At 34.5% G+C, this 12,377-nt stretch overlaps 2 protein-coding genes across 3 annotated transcripts; both read right to left on the bottom strand.

Annotated features, from left to right (window-relative positions):
• Window positions 1–3,323: 3,323 nt before the first annotated feature.
• On the bottom strand, window positions 3,324–5,208 carry LOC127797925 (WUSCHEL-related homeobox 3). Of its 2 annotated transcripts, XM_052331126.1 has the most exons (3): window positions 5,079–5,208; window positions 4,619–5,005; window positions 3,324–3,792 (listed from the first exon to the last, which is right to left on the bottom strand). In XM_052331126.1, the coding sequence occupies exons 2-3, from the start codon at window positions 4,961–4,963 to the stop codon at window positions 3,532–3,534; spliced, it is 606 nt and encodes a 201-aa protein (XP_052187086.1). In that variant the 5' UTR covers window positions 4,964–5,005; window positions 5,079–5,208; the 3' UTR covers window positions 3,324–3,531. The 2 variants fall into 2 exon arrangements, with proteins under 2 accessions (XP_052187086.1, XP_052187085.1); XM_052331125.1 differs by lacking the exon at window positions 5,079–5,208 and having other exon boundaries at window positions 4,619–5,072.
• A 4,736-nt stretch (window positions 5,209–9,944) lies between these two features.
• Window positions 9,945–11,013, bottom strand: LOC127798012 (embryo-specific protein ATS3A-like). The gene is made up of 2 exons (XM_052331284.1): window positions 10,877–11,013; window positions 9,945–10,507 (listed from the first exon to the last, which is right to left on the bottom strand). Exons 1-2 carry the CDS (start codon window positions 10,970–10,972, stop codon window positions 10,055–10,057), a joined length of 549 nt encoding a protein of 182 aa, XP_052187244.1. The 5' UTR covers window positions 10,973–11,013; the 3' UTR covers window positions 9,945–10,054.
• Window positions 11,014–12,377: the final 1,364 nt, after the last annotated feature.

The raw sequence follows: 12,377 nt of genomic DNA, 5'->3' as shown, positions 1-12,377 counted from the left end.
CTCCATCAAGGTCAAAATTGACCCGTAAGAGAACAAAAATTTTCTGGAATGCTGGGTATCCGAATACTGAATACTAGTATTCGGATACCTTCATATTCCAAGCCTAGAAACGAAGCACGGACAGAAATGCCATGGATTTAATTTAAAACTTAATAGCAACACCATTTCGAATGAAATATTGGGAAACCAAGTCCCAATTGGTAAGAATCAATCATATGAATGAACAACGGATTAAAACTTGAAGAATCATAGATAAAAAAATCCAATGAATGATCTAATCATGCACACTGTTATGCTAATATATATGTATGTATAATTATACAACTGACTATAACCAAATGAATCTGAAACTCAATGAAGGATTACCAAAAATTGATATCAAGGGCTTAATCGGATCCTAAAAGAAAGCTTTACAAGGACAACTTGAAGAATCAATGATAAAACTATCGCACAACTTGATTCCACTTACTGTTATTCATGTATATGTATATATAAATCTATATTTGGCTGAAAAACTGATCTGGAACTCAATGTAAATCATACAAAAGTTGAGTTTGATTGCTACACATGCTCCCGTAAGAAAGGTTTACAAGGAGAAGAACTTGCCTTTGATTTGATCAATCGACTAATGAAAACCAAAACGGATGAAACTTGAATGAACTCTTGGCTTCTTCAATTTCTTTTCTTTTGTTCTTCACGATGTGACTTCATGCTAGACTCTAAAGGCTTATATATATATATGTATATATATATAAGTAGAAAATACAACCCTAAATCCCATAACTCATACTCATTTTGTAATTAGGAGACTATAATTTAATCCCTCTTCTCTTAGGGATTCTTCCAACATAATAACTCTCAATTAAATAATTTAATTCTAATTAACAAATCTCTAAAAGACTGTCATGCCCTTATATTCAATTCTCACAAATTAATAAGACTCAAATGCTATTTAATTACTATTTTCTCAAATAAAATCTCAATTGCCACATTAAATAATTAATTGGCAAAATCTTAAACTGAAAATTAATTAAATAAATTAATCAATGCTAAATAAATACTAAACCCTATGGGTCGTTACACATTGTATAGTGAGTTTGCCATCCCACTCAATATGTAGTTTCAACAAAGGAAATTCGAATGCTATCATGCTTCATTGGCGGCCTATGTCTCTACCGTTACATCTTCTTTGGGAGTGATTGAGCAATCCTCCTTGAGAATGTGGGCTAGATTCAAGGCGGTGAGATAGAAGATCATCTTTGTTGCCACCTCTTAAAATCCTTGCTGTTAAATTGTTGTGGCTTCTCAACATATGGTGTTGCGTTAGGGATAGCCAGTCCAATAGCGGCAACAGTGATAGTGGTTGGAACAACAGCCTAAGTGGAGGTCGAGGCAACAACATCATTGTTGGGGTTGGGGGCAGCTATATCAGATTATAAACTATATTTTTGTTTTTTTTCCTTTGCCTTCAGATTGTTAGCACAACAATACAAAAATGGACTATGGCAACAGCAACCACAACAATTGAAAGTTCCACAAACCCAACAAGAAGGCAGTAACAATATATAAATATATCCGTATTTTGTAACAGCAAGAAGACTGAACACAAAATACCCGGAACAATAGTCAAATTGTAAAGATCTGGGGGCTAGAAATTCAAACCAACAAGTCGTTGAAGCAACAGATCTGGAGACGGAGACAGCGGTCGAAGCATGCCGGAGGCACTGTCCTGAAGCTAGGCAGATTCGCCCTGTACCAGTTGTGACAAGCTATGGCATCTGCTTTGCAAGATACGGCAACCAACCCAACGACGACAACCACAACAATAAGCTCTGGCAAAACTCTAAGGGACTGGTTCTCCACGACCAGAACAACAAACAAGCGAAAGCAGTAGATGGATGGAATGAGCTTCGATGCCTAGACACTGAGGGAAACCGACCTTATATATAGGGCTTCAGAGATACTCCAATCGACGCCGGTATTTAACATCGGCATAAATATTTGACGTTTGAAGCTACCAAAGCGATAACAACATTAATTCGAGGATCGCTCGAAATCCAAATTGTCACTTGGGAAGAACACAAATAAAAAATAAAATAAAAGGAAATAATTCTAATTTTCTTAATTTATACAAAAAAATATATATAAAAATTGACCTGACCCGCCCGTCCGACCAGCTAGACGGATGGCGGTAGCGCACAAGGGCCAAGGGATTTGCCTGCTCACAAAATCTGGATGCCACTTAGAGTCCAAACCCAATTGAGAGGGAGGAGTATAAATACCCAATTCAATCTCTTTTACACTACCAATGTGAGACACATTTAGACTTACAATCCCTCACTTGAACACACAACAATTATCAATAAGGTGAACTTTTAATTAAAAGGGACCCAACATATGTCATTTGTCAAAACTATCATATGGCATGTTTACACCAGTATTCTATCTTTAATCTCATTTTTTTCTTCACCCATTCATATCTTTCATTCTGTATTCAATAGACATTAGGGTGTTTAATTAGGAGTTGGGTTACTTTGAGTTTTATATATTAAATTGGACTGAAATAAACTATGCGCTGGAAACTTCAATTCAAAACTTATTCAATCACGTACAAACTAAAAGACATCTAATTTAGTTTAATTAAATTCGAGTTTGTTTTGCATTGTTTTACGATAAGATATTACAATCATATTTATGGGTTTGAAATGAGTATGTATATCTTTATTGTTTTTCTCCTCTCACATGCAAGTTGGGATTTTGAATTTGAGACGAATTGATAAATTAAATAATTAATTCCAAGGAAAATGAATGCACGGTTTGTTGACTTCTTCTTCTTGTACACATTCATCTTCTTGAAGTTACCATGGTTCATCGACTGAATATATATCCTTAATTTGGCCTAGCTAAGAATACATGCAAGAATTAAATGAAATTTCAATTTTCAGAAATCTTTTTCACCCTCATTTAGTGCATTGTTGTAAGAAAGATAAATAAAGTTTCTTAATTATTACTTACAAAATCGCAAGCTAGCTGGGTAGGGCCAACGCAATTATCAAGAAGAACGAGTTGATGAAATCCCACTGCTTCCACTAAAGATTCTTAACTTTCTCTTTTCACACTCCATCATAGACAAACGAGACAGTATTGACTTGTCCGAGAGTGGAAGACCAAGAAAGCAAGATTCGTGTTTGTCTATGTAGTATACTGATGTTTCACTTTGACAGCTTTAAGATAGGTAGAGGCAAGATAGCTCAAAAACAATACAAAACAAAAACCTTCCCAAGCCCAAGGCAGATACCAATATGGAAATCAATAGCTCAAGCAAGTTATAGTAGCACAAGTATATATAATATAGGATCACAGTGCTACAATATGCTAATTAGACAATTGAGATCTTTCTCCCTTCAGAGCCTAGAGATTTATGACTGAAACGATGAGAGAATGAGCAATCCATAGGCAGCAAATAGTAAGCCCTACTTCTTCTAAATTAACTACTCATAGCTAGAGATATATCCATATATATATGGGTGGCTAGGGAGGGTTTTGCTTGGATGAAGCGCACTCATCTTTGAGAGCTGTGGCCGATACGGGGAAGAGCTCTAGGGTTTTGAGGGGTCTATGGTAAGGAGCAGGTGGACCCTCATGATGATCCAGCATCATCATCCAATCACGGCCGTTTGTTCTCGCCGTGGGTTTATCCATCTCGGAGCTGATTTCCTGGAGGTGACGAAGATCCGCCTTCCATGAGTGGCCCATTATTTGCGTTGATCCACGCTGATCAACTCCAGTGTCCTAAACCCAAGAACAGAAAATTAGCTAGAATATAATCAGAAGGCTGATTAATATCACTTCAACAGATCAAGAAGGAACTGATGTTCATTTCTTACAATAAATTAACAAATTAATCTAGAAAAAATGATGTAGGATAAAGCGTTAATTTTACAATCACAATAATTTCAATACATTTTATCCTTTCTCGCTTTCTTTAAAAAAAAAAAAAGTATACATCCTTTTGTACAAAACTGATTTATAAAGAATTATGAGTTTTTGTGCCATAGAAAAAGAAATTCTTCGGTTCATTCTTCCTTCTAACTATTAAGAGACTACAAGGGAAAAAAAAAAAAAAAGATCATATAAACCCACTCTTCTGAAAAGGTTATTGAGGTTTATGTTCATATAATATCATAACATTTCAGAAAAAAATAAAAAAGAACCCAAAATATAATGCACCTACTTTCCAAAAAATAAAGGGTTTTCTGTCTTGTTTCTGCTCCAAGGTAAGGAGAAGCAAGCCATATCTGATAGTAACCACAGTAGGCAGGGCTCAGAGTGGCCACATCCCATTCATCAATGCAACCTCAAAGACCCATTGCAAGTTGTAGTAGGGCACATTGTGACGCATTTTAGCTAGATTAAGAACTTTCTCATAAAAGATTGCATGGTTTTTCATGGATATCACACAGTAAAAACACAACAAAAGAAATGGCTAATGGAACAGTTTTGCATTTATATTAAGTTGTTTCCATAACTTTTTACTATCATCATCATATACGGTTCACAATTAATTAATTAATACTGTCATATATACATAATCAAAAGCGTATATGTGTATATATACCTGAGGAAGACACCCCACTGGGCAACAGTGTGGAAGTTGAGGGAGAGTACTAGAAACCGGAGGAAGGGAATCAAAGTGAAGGTGGTGGTGGTGTTGGAAGTAAAGTTGTTGTTGATGGAGTTGCTTGGTGAGCTTCCTTCTAAGCTTCTGTCTATCCCTGGCTTTGTGGTTCTGAAACCAGTAAAACACATTTTTCCCTTCAATCTTGCCATAGAAGGAGAGGTGGGCAGTGATTTCCTGTATCTGAGATGCATTCGGAGTCCTGATCCCGCTCCTGTACATTTCCTCTAAGATCATCAGCTGCTCCGGCGTTGGACACCACCTTGATGAAGCTGCTGGACGCATTGCCGGCCGGCCACTACTGCTAATTGGTATTCTTTGCTGCAGCTGAAAAGGTTGAAATTAGATCTGCAACTTCACCAAGGGTATAAATAAAACAGATGGACAGAGAGAAAGTTACAGTAGAATGAGAAGAGAGAGTGACAAAAAGGAGAGGCTAAAAGATGGAAAGCGACTAATGCTGGCTGTGTTTCTGATGTCTCCCTTCAGAAAGGCATTCAGTGAAGTTTGCAGCTCATCTCTAGAGAGAGAGAGAGAATTTAATGGGTTGAATGATTTCGTCATCATCACTATATTATTTACTTCACAAGGTGGGGGAACGAATTGGAATTGGAATTGGAATTGGAATAGAACAGAAAGCAGTAATAATAATGATGATAATATAAAATTGGGTGAAATTGGAAACAGTTTTGGATTTTTTGTGGCAGGCAGAAGACAGATGTGAGCCAGAGAGAGTGCTTGGCCTGGGATGGACCCTCCCTCTAGCTAAACCGTAATAATAATATGGGCTTCTTTCGGACATATGAGAGGTCTCATCTATGGTACTAGTCAAGGACTATACTTGTACAAGTAATTGGTGAAGTAACATGCATGCACGAAGATTTTCGTGTACTTTAGAATTAAACAAAATCCAACGTTGCATGACTAGTCTTTTTCCCATCATACATCCCATTATAGATGGGATCATCAGCACCCCCGCCTAACTGTAAACAATGTGATCTGTCCATGCAAAAGATTTCTGTGTGTACATAATCAGTTTTTGTGTGTATCCGAGAGTTTAATTATGAAGTATTTGTCCCCATGTGATAAAACAGAAGTTAAAGAGTTTTAAATTTTGGTTTTTTTTTTTTTTTTTTTTTTCTGATCAGCAACATTAATTAGTTTCCTTCATATATATTCTTATCATATTTATCTACCATTGTCTTGTTACTTCTTTTCAAACTTTCCATGTCCCTTCTTCTGGTCCTGCTTAAAAGGCCTGGGGTCTTCATCTTTAGGCATTCAGCAGTTTCTGATTCAGTACCCGGCCCATTCATGAATTGAAGAGCATTCCTTTTGTTGGGAATTGCAAATCCCCTCTCTCTCTCTCTCCTCCCCCTCCCCCTCCCCCCCCCCCCCCCCCCCCCCCCAAAAGTTCACTGTGACAGAGAGGCATGGGGTTTAGAGTCTTGAGACAAGAAGGAGTTTTCATTCCATAAATGCATGGAGATCCACTGTCCAATATCTTTTCTATCTTTTGGAGGCTTTATCCTCTGCCAAACCCCCAAAATCTGAGCCGTCCAATTACACTCCCAGAAAAGTGGCCTTAGCCCAAATTGCTACACACACATGTATATATATATCAATAATTTAATTGATTACGCTTTGAATCCCACAAAATATTTAAACCATGTTATATACTTAAAAGACTACTGTTTCATTATCTTATCACTATGTATACTCGTACGATGAAGGAATTTCAAAAATTGTGTTTTCTTTGAGCACTGATTGTCCATTTTACTCATACTTTACTCATAATTTTACCTAGTGATGTAAAGTCGGTTGAAATTTTATTATTCTTGTTTTAAAGGCCTGTTTGGAAGATCCAGAAATTAATAGCTACAACGGGTGGAGAGAGTGAAAGTAGAAAGATGTGGTTAATCTGCAGCAGAGTACACTAACAAGGCAGCAGGGGCAGGGGCAGGGGCAGGGGCAGGGGCAGAGGCTACTACTAATACTGCATGCAATTGTAGTAGTAGAGAAGGGTGGATTCCGCCAGCCAGCCACCTGCAAGCTTAACTGTCTTGTCACTTTTCAGTACTTTCCTTTGGCCCATATGAGAGAGGGAGAGAGAATGAATTTTCTTTTTTTTTTGGTGTATAAAATTAAAGGACAAGATTGTCAAATCAAAAGTTGAGAAGACCCCGTATTGAATTGTTTATTTATGGTAGTTTTATGCTGCAGCCTTCAATCATGCATGGATGATACATCATCTTCAATGCTGATTCGACCCCTCAATACCTCTCCCCCCCTCTCTCTCTCTCCCTGTCTGCACTTTTCAGTTTATTATTTTGTTATGATGTTATCTCACACGCCATCTCTTCTCTTGTCTGGTTCTGTGCACAAGCCCCCAAACCAAATGGTAGAAGAGCGAAAGTATCATTAGAGATATGTTGGAGACTAAAACTCATCCTTGTTTAATCTGAAATATATTATAATAGGGGAGATTAACGTGCATGTAAACCTTAGACATCGTAACTAAGAAAAAGGAATCCCAAGATCGAAAACTGATACAAAACGAGTATTTCTGAATCCTCCTCATATCCTCTCATGCTCCGTCACGTATTTAAAATCTTGATAGAAAAAGAGAAAAAAACTTAAAGGGTGATGAAATGAAATGATATCCCAAGCTAGATAAGATTTATAATACAATCATAAGTCTTTAATAATAATTTTTTAGTTTTGGAAGTCCATAACATGCATCTTTTTATTGTCATAGATTAGCTTTTTGTTTTTCTTGTACATAATTAATCAAAGTTTATCGGAATAGTACTGTAGAATATTTCTGATAAGAGAGAAATAAAAGAAGAGGAGGAGGAGGAGGGAGACAGAAACTATATAAATGAGGAAGCAGACACAAAGAGAGAAGAGAAGGAAGGAAATCTTAAAAAGCTGGATACCGAAAATGACATTTGCATGGAGATAATTTTGTTTTGGTGCATATTATTACGGCTCAGAACTCAGAACACAAGTCAACACGTGGGGATTTTTGACAAGACAAAAAGTAGTTTTAATTTCCCCTCTGCATGCAGCATATATATATATATTTATGTATATGTATATGCCATCCATACTTCACTCCAGTCAACCTTATTTACATGCTTAAATTTTACTTCTTTATTTTCATTAATTCTTTAATTTAATCCAAATAACAAAATTACCCATACATTGAAGAATGAAGGGTACGTATATATTCGCAGACAAATATTAAGGGAGGTAAAATGATATGGAAAATTATTAATATTGGAATAATTGTGAGAGTGAGAGGTTTAATTAAGAATTATTATATCTTTGATTAATTAGTGGATTATTCTTGTCTGACATTGTGGACATTATGATGAGTCTGTTAAGATGTCAAATTACATTATTTTTTTAAGAATTCAAAAGAATATTCTGTATATTCAAGTAAATTAAACCAACTGTAACTAATAGTGATGTAACAAGACATCAAAGCATTTTGTGGGTAGAGAAAATGATGTATCATAAGGCGGGATTGGAGTGAAGACGCCATTAAAAATGGAATTCAATGGCTCAGTTTCCTGTCCTCCATAGCCCACACAATTCTGAACTGCAATAACTGTATGAATAGTGAATCCGCTATGCAACGTACAGTGTAGGGGGATCCACTGCTCTTGGAATAATTCAAGCCTTTCATCACCCACACAAATATAAACCAAACAAGACTTCATCGTCGAAAGAAAGTGGTGAAGACCGTTCTTTTACTACGTGGAATTCTAGAAATTATTGTACGGCTATATAAAAGCACTGGATTGGTCTCACCGCTTCACGGTATATACTTCTAAGATTTAATATTTTGTATTGTTTTATGGTTATATTTAATATGTAAATATATAGCATTTTTAAATGTGTTGATACCATTGTCAATTTAAAGATAAAGAGTTAAGATTGTTTTAAATGACGAATATTTAAATATTATGCATAACATGAGCGTGTTGAAGCAGAGTTAAAAAAGGCAACATTTGCATGCTGTGTCCCATATATAATCAACCAATTTTTCCCTTTTAAGCACCAAGAAAACAAAAAGGCATCTATCTCTAATTAACTGTGATTAAGCATACAACTGTCTAGATATATCATACTTCTTTGTATAATTAAAGTGGTATTTTTATCTAATATATATGCAGTGTTGGCTCAAGTCACATGCCACTAAAGTCTACGCCTAAGACTCCAAAAAAGAGGGCCCAAAATCACTTTTTCATGATAGTTTTTTTTTGTTTGAATTCATAATCTATTTATTTTGTTATTTCATTTAGACAAGAAGGCTCCCAACTCTCCAAATTCACGAATTATTTTTTAATATTAAACAATGAACAGTGAGGTGTCATCTAAGAGAAGTCTCCCAACTCCTTAAGTCCATAAATTATTTCCCAATATTAGATAATTAATAATAAGGTGTCATTTAGACACGGAGGCCCTCTAACTTTTCAAGTTTACGGACTATTATATAATATTAAGTAATAAATAGTGAGGTGTAAATCAGTAATGTAAGAGAAAAAAATGCAAGAAGTGATGTTATTTTAGGAGGATAAATTGATAAAATAGTTCTTTAAATAATGAAAATTTCATTTAGGGAATCAATATTGATTTAGGTATTAAAGAAAAAAAAATAAAAATAAATTGATGATTTTTTAATTTGTAGGACGTGCAAGTTGTGATTGCTCCACATTTTTTATTTATTCAATTCTTACATTTTCAAAAAAAAAATTATATTGCCAATTAAAAAAGATTTACTTTTTAAACTTGAATGTAAAAATTTAATTAATAATTTTACCTTTCAAAAAGTAAAGAAAGTAAATTTTAAATAATTTTTAATATATATTTATATTATTAAAGAGCCACCAAAATAACTTTCGCCTAAGATCACAAATATTCTTAAGGCAACCCGTATATACACATTATGATTGATTACTTTTATACTCCTTAATAAATGGATATTAATTAGAAAACAATATTATTTGTATATATGAATTTTCATCTAAAAAGTTCATCTGCATATGATTGTCTTGTCATTGCTTAATTTTTATAATTCAAGCATATATATATATATTGAATCCCCTTAATATACTCAAAATTGCTTATATATACTAAACCATTGATATAAATTTATAAAAGAAAAAACCGTTGATATGAAACTGAATCATCACAATATTAATAATATACAAATAAAGCTTAATTATGCATCTATAAAAAAATTTCTGTAGCAACAAAGTAGTCTTATTGAGATTTTATTATTTAAAATACATGAGTAATTAGTATACAATTTTAAGTAGATGATCACATAATTTATACCAAAATGAAAAATACAACAAACTTTGCCTATGGCGACAATACCTTCCTCCACCTGAACCCAAAAGGAGTAATCACCCTTTCACACATGTTAGAACCATGCCACACGCGTCGAGGCAAATACCGGCAAAAGTAAAAATATCGTGAGCTGAGATGGGATCCATCCTCCACCTGAACTTGAGCGAAACCTGGCCGCCAATCATCATCTCCGACAAGTTTCAAGTACAGGTAGCATATGGGTGACTCCACACATTGGTCGATAACCTGGAACCGGTCCACCATGCAAGCCTGAAATGGCTTTCTTGGCACGTCGTCAAGAACGTCCGGCGCCAATGGGTCAACCCATCTAACGTGCTTTGAATTGAGGCGTTTCACTGTGATGTCATTTGACTTTGTGTCGCCAAATCTCAAGCTGATTCTGTTTGATGTCTCGGCGCCTTCGATGCATGTCGTCTCTATTGTTACCACATATGTGCAATTTTCCTACAATTAACGTCAATATATAGTCAAAGAACTATTTGGGAGACCTCAATTCCAAATGCTTAATTAGGGGAATGATTTTGACATTATTGAAAATTCATACAAAATAAGGTAATATTTTTGTAACTATACATGAGCTAATATTTTGACAAGTTTTTTTTTTTTCTTAATGTAAAGATATTTAATAAACCATATAATTAACGGATAAAATTGTACATAAAATATTCAGTTATAAATTACTATACAAATTATACATGTATATTTAAGGTACAGACTCGAGGGAGTAGTCGATCGGACGGAGATCTTTTAACAAAACAAAACAAAAACAAAAACAATTTTGCTTGAGTTGAGATAGAGGTAGCAATTCAATACCTTCTGTGTTGGCGGGAGAGCTTCACCTCCGGCAACAATGAAAGCAAAGACAAGTAATAGAACACGGAGTGAAGATGAACCTTTATACTCAGTCATCCTTGTTGATAGCAAAAGCTCAAACCAGCTTCATCTTAAAAGCACCAAACAACACACATATCCTTGCAATTTATAGTCCTTAATTTGTTGCAAAATTCGTTCCTTCACACCCTCAAAGAATATCAGATTCTCAAGCTTTTGGATCGGATCGATCGGCTGTGGTACTGGTGCAATACATCTACTTTTTTGTATTCTTTTGGTATGTTTGCTTAGGTTTTACTCATACCTTTAGCTTTCTGTGGATTAAAGGACTCTTAATCTTTTACTTCTGTAGTTATCTTAAGGAATGTAAAAAGACACCGCCGAGTGATGTAAACGGGTATGCAAGGTGGATTGCGTTAGTGCGACACACAAATAATTAATGGGGTAATACTAAAAGTTTTAAAATAAAAGAATTGAATCCGGTCTGGTTCTGCCCTTAATATTTTTGCATTAATTGCCATATATATAATAATATGGCCCTTTGCTTCTTCCGTTGGGTGAGACCCAAATTATAACATGTTAATTAGCTGAAAAGTTGGAAACAAAAGGAAGGAAGAAGAACAAACTAGTTAGGAGAAGCATGAAGAATAGAACTTTCTGCAAGAGATAAGCAAGCTCAAAAAAGGAAAAGAAAAGCCAGAAGATCTTAATTAAAGACAACAATCAATGATAAAAGCAACTTCAAAAGCATTTTCATATATATATTTATATATATGAAAGAATAGACTGGGTGTTCGGTCCATGACATTATATATGCACATAATATTAATAATATTTCATTTTCTTCAATTTTTTGCCTTTTACAAATTTAAATTTCAGACATAGTACTAAATATATCTTACCTAAAGAAAGAAAGAACCATGCATGAATGGGAAGACACCAAAATAAGATTGTTCGTTGTATTGTTTAGTTTATTAACAAAAATACCATTATAACATTATGGTATCTTTCTATATAAAGATACTGTAAAAATAGTACAACCTTCAAATTTAATTGGGTCCATGAAATTTTCATACAAAACTATATATATAAGTCGTCCTGATGTTTAAGTTTATGGGAAAATTTCCATTAGGCGATCGAGTATCGCAAGTGGGACTAAAATTGTTTATACATATAATTACAATTTCACCATGTGTTTATACAAATACTTAATTTTCTACTTTTTTTTTCCTTTACAAATTTAAATTTAAATATAAAAAAATAGTATTAATGTCTTATCCAATATTGACACGATGGTAGATAACTGTAATGGCCTATAATTAAAGGTCAGATCCTTTAAGGGGCAGGGGGACCACTGGCTCTCCAACCTTCCAAAATTTTTTCAATTCTAAAACATGGATTCTCATATGTTAGAGGTAGAATTTATTTATAGTTTTTGTAATAGTATTTTCTTTTAATATATTGACTCTTCGCCTTAATTTTG

The sequence above is a fragment of the Diospyros lotus genome, chromosome 3 (genome assembly GCF_014633365.1).
Source record: "Diospyros lotus cultivar Yz01 chromosome 3, ASM1463336v1, whole genome shotgun sequence".
Lineage (NCBI taxonomy): Eukaryota > Viridiplantae > Streptophyta > Magnoliopsida > Ericales > Ebenaceae > Diospyros > Diospyros lotus.
Note: the sequence above shows the minus strand (reverse complement) of the source record. Positions and strands in the feature narration are given on the sequence as shown.

What these genes read in the sequence shown, in the direction of transcription:
- LOC127797925 (XM_052331126.1), bottom strand. Translation starts at nt 4,963, where the DNA reads ATGCGTCCAGCAGCTTCATCAAGGTGGTGTCCAACGCCGGAGCAGCTG. An exon ending in CAGTGGGGTGTCTTCCTCAG is followed by an intron (nt 3,793 to 4,618) that starts GTATATATACAC and finishes TCTTGGGTTTAG; the next exon opens with GACACTGGAGTTGATCAGCG.
- LOC127798012 (XM_052331284.1), bottom strand. Translation starts at nt 10,972, where the DNA reads ATGACTGAGTATAAAGGTTCATCTTCACTCCGTGTTCTATTACTTGTC. An exon ending in CTCTCCCGCCAACACAGAAG is followed by an intron (nt 10,508 to 10,876) that starts GTATTGAATTGC and finishes CGTTAATTGTAG; the next exon opens with GAAAATTGCACATATGTGGT.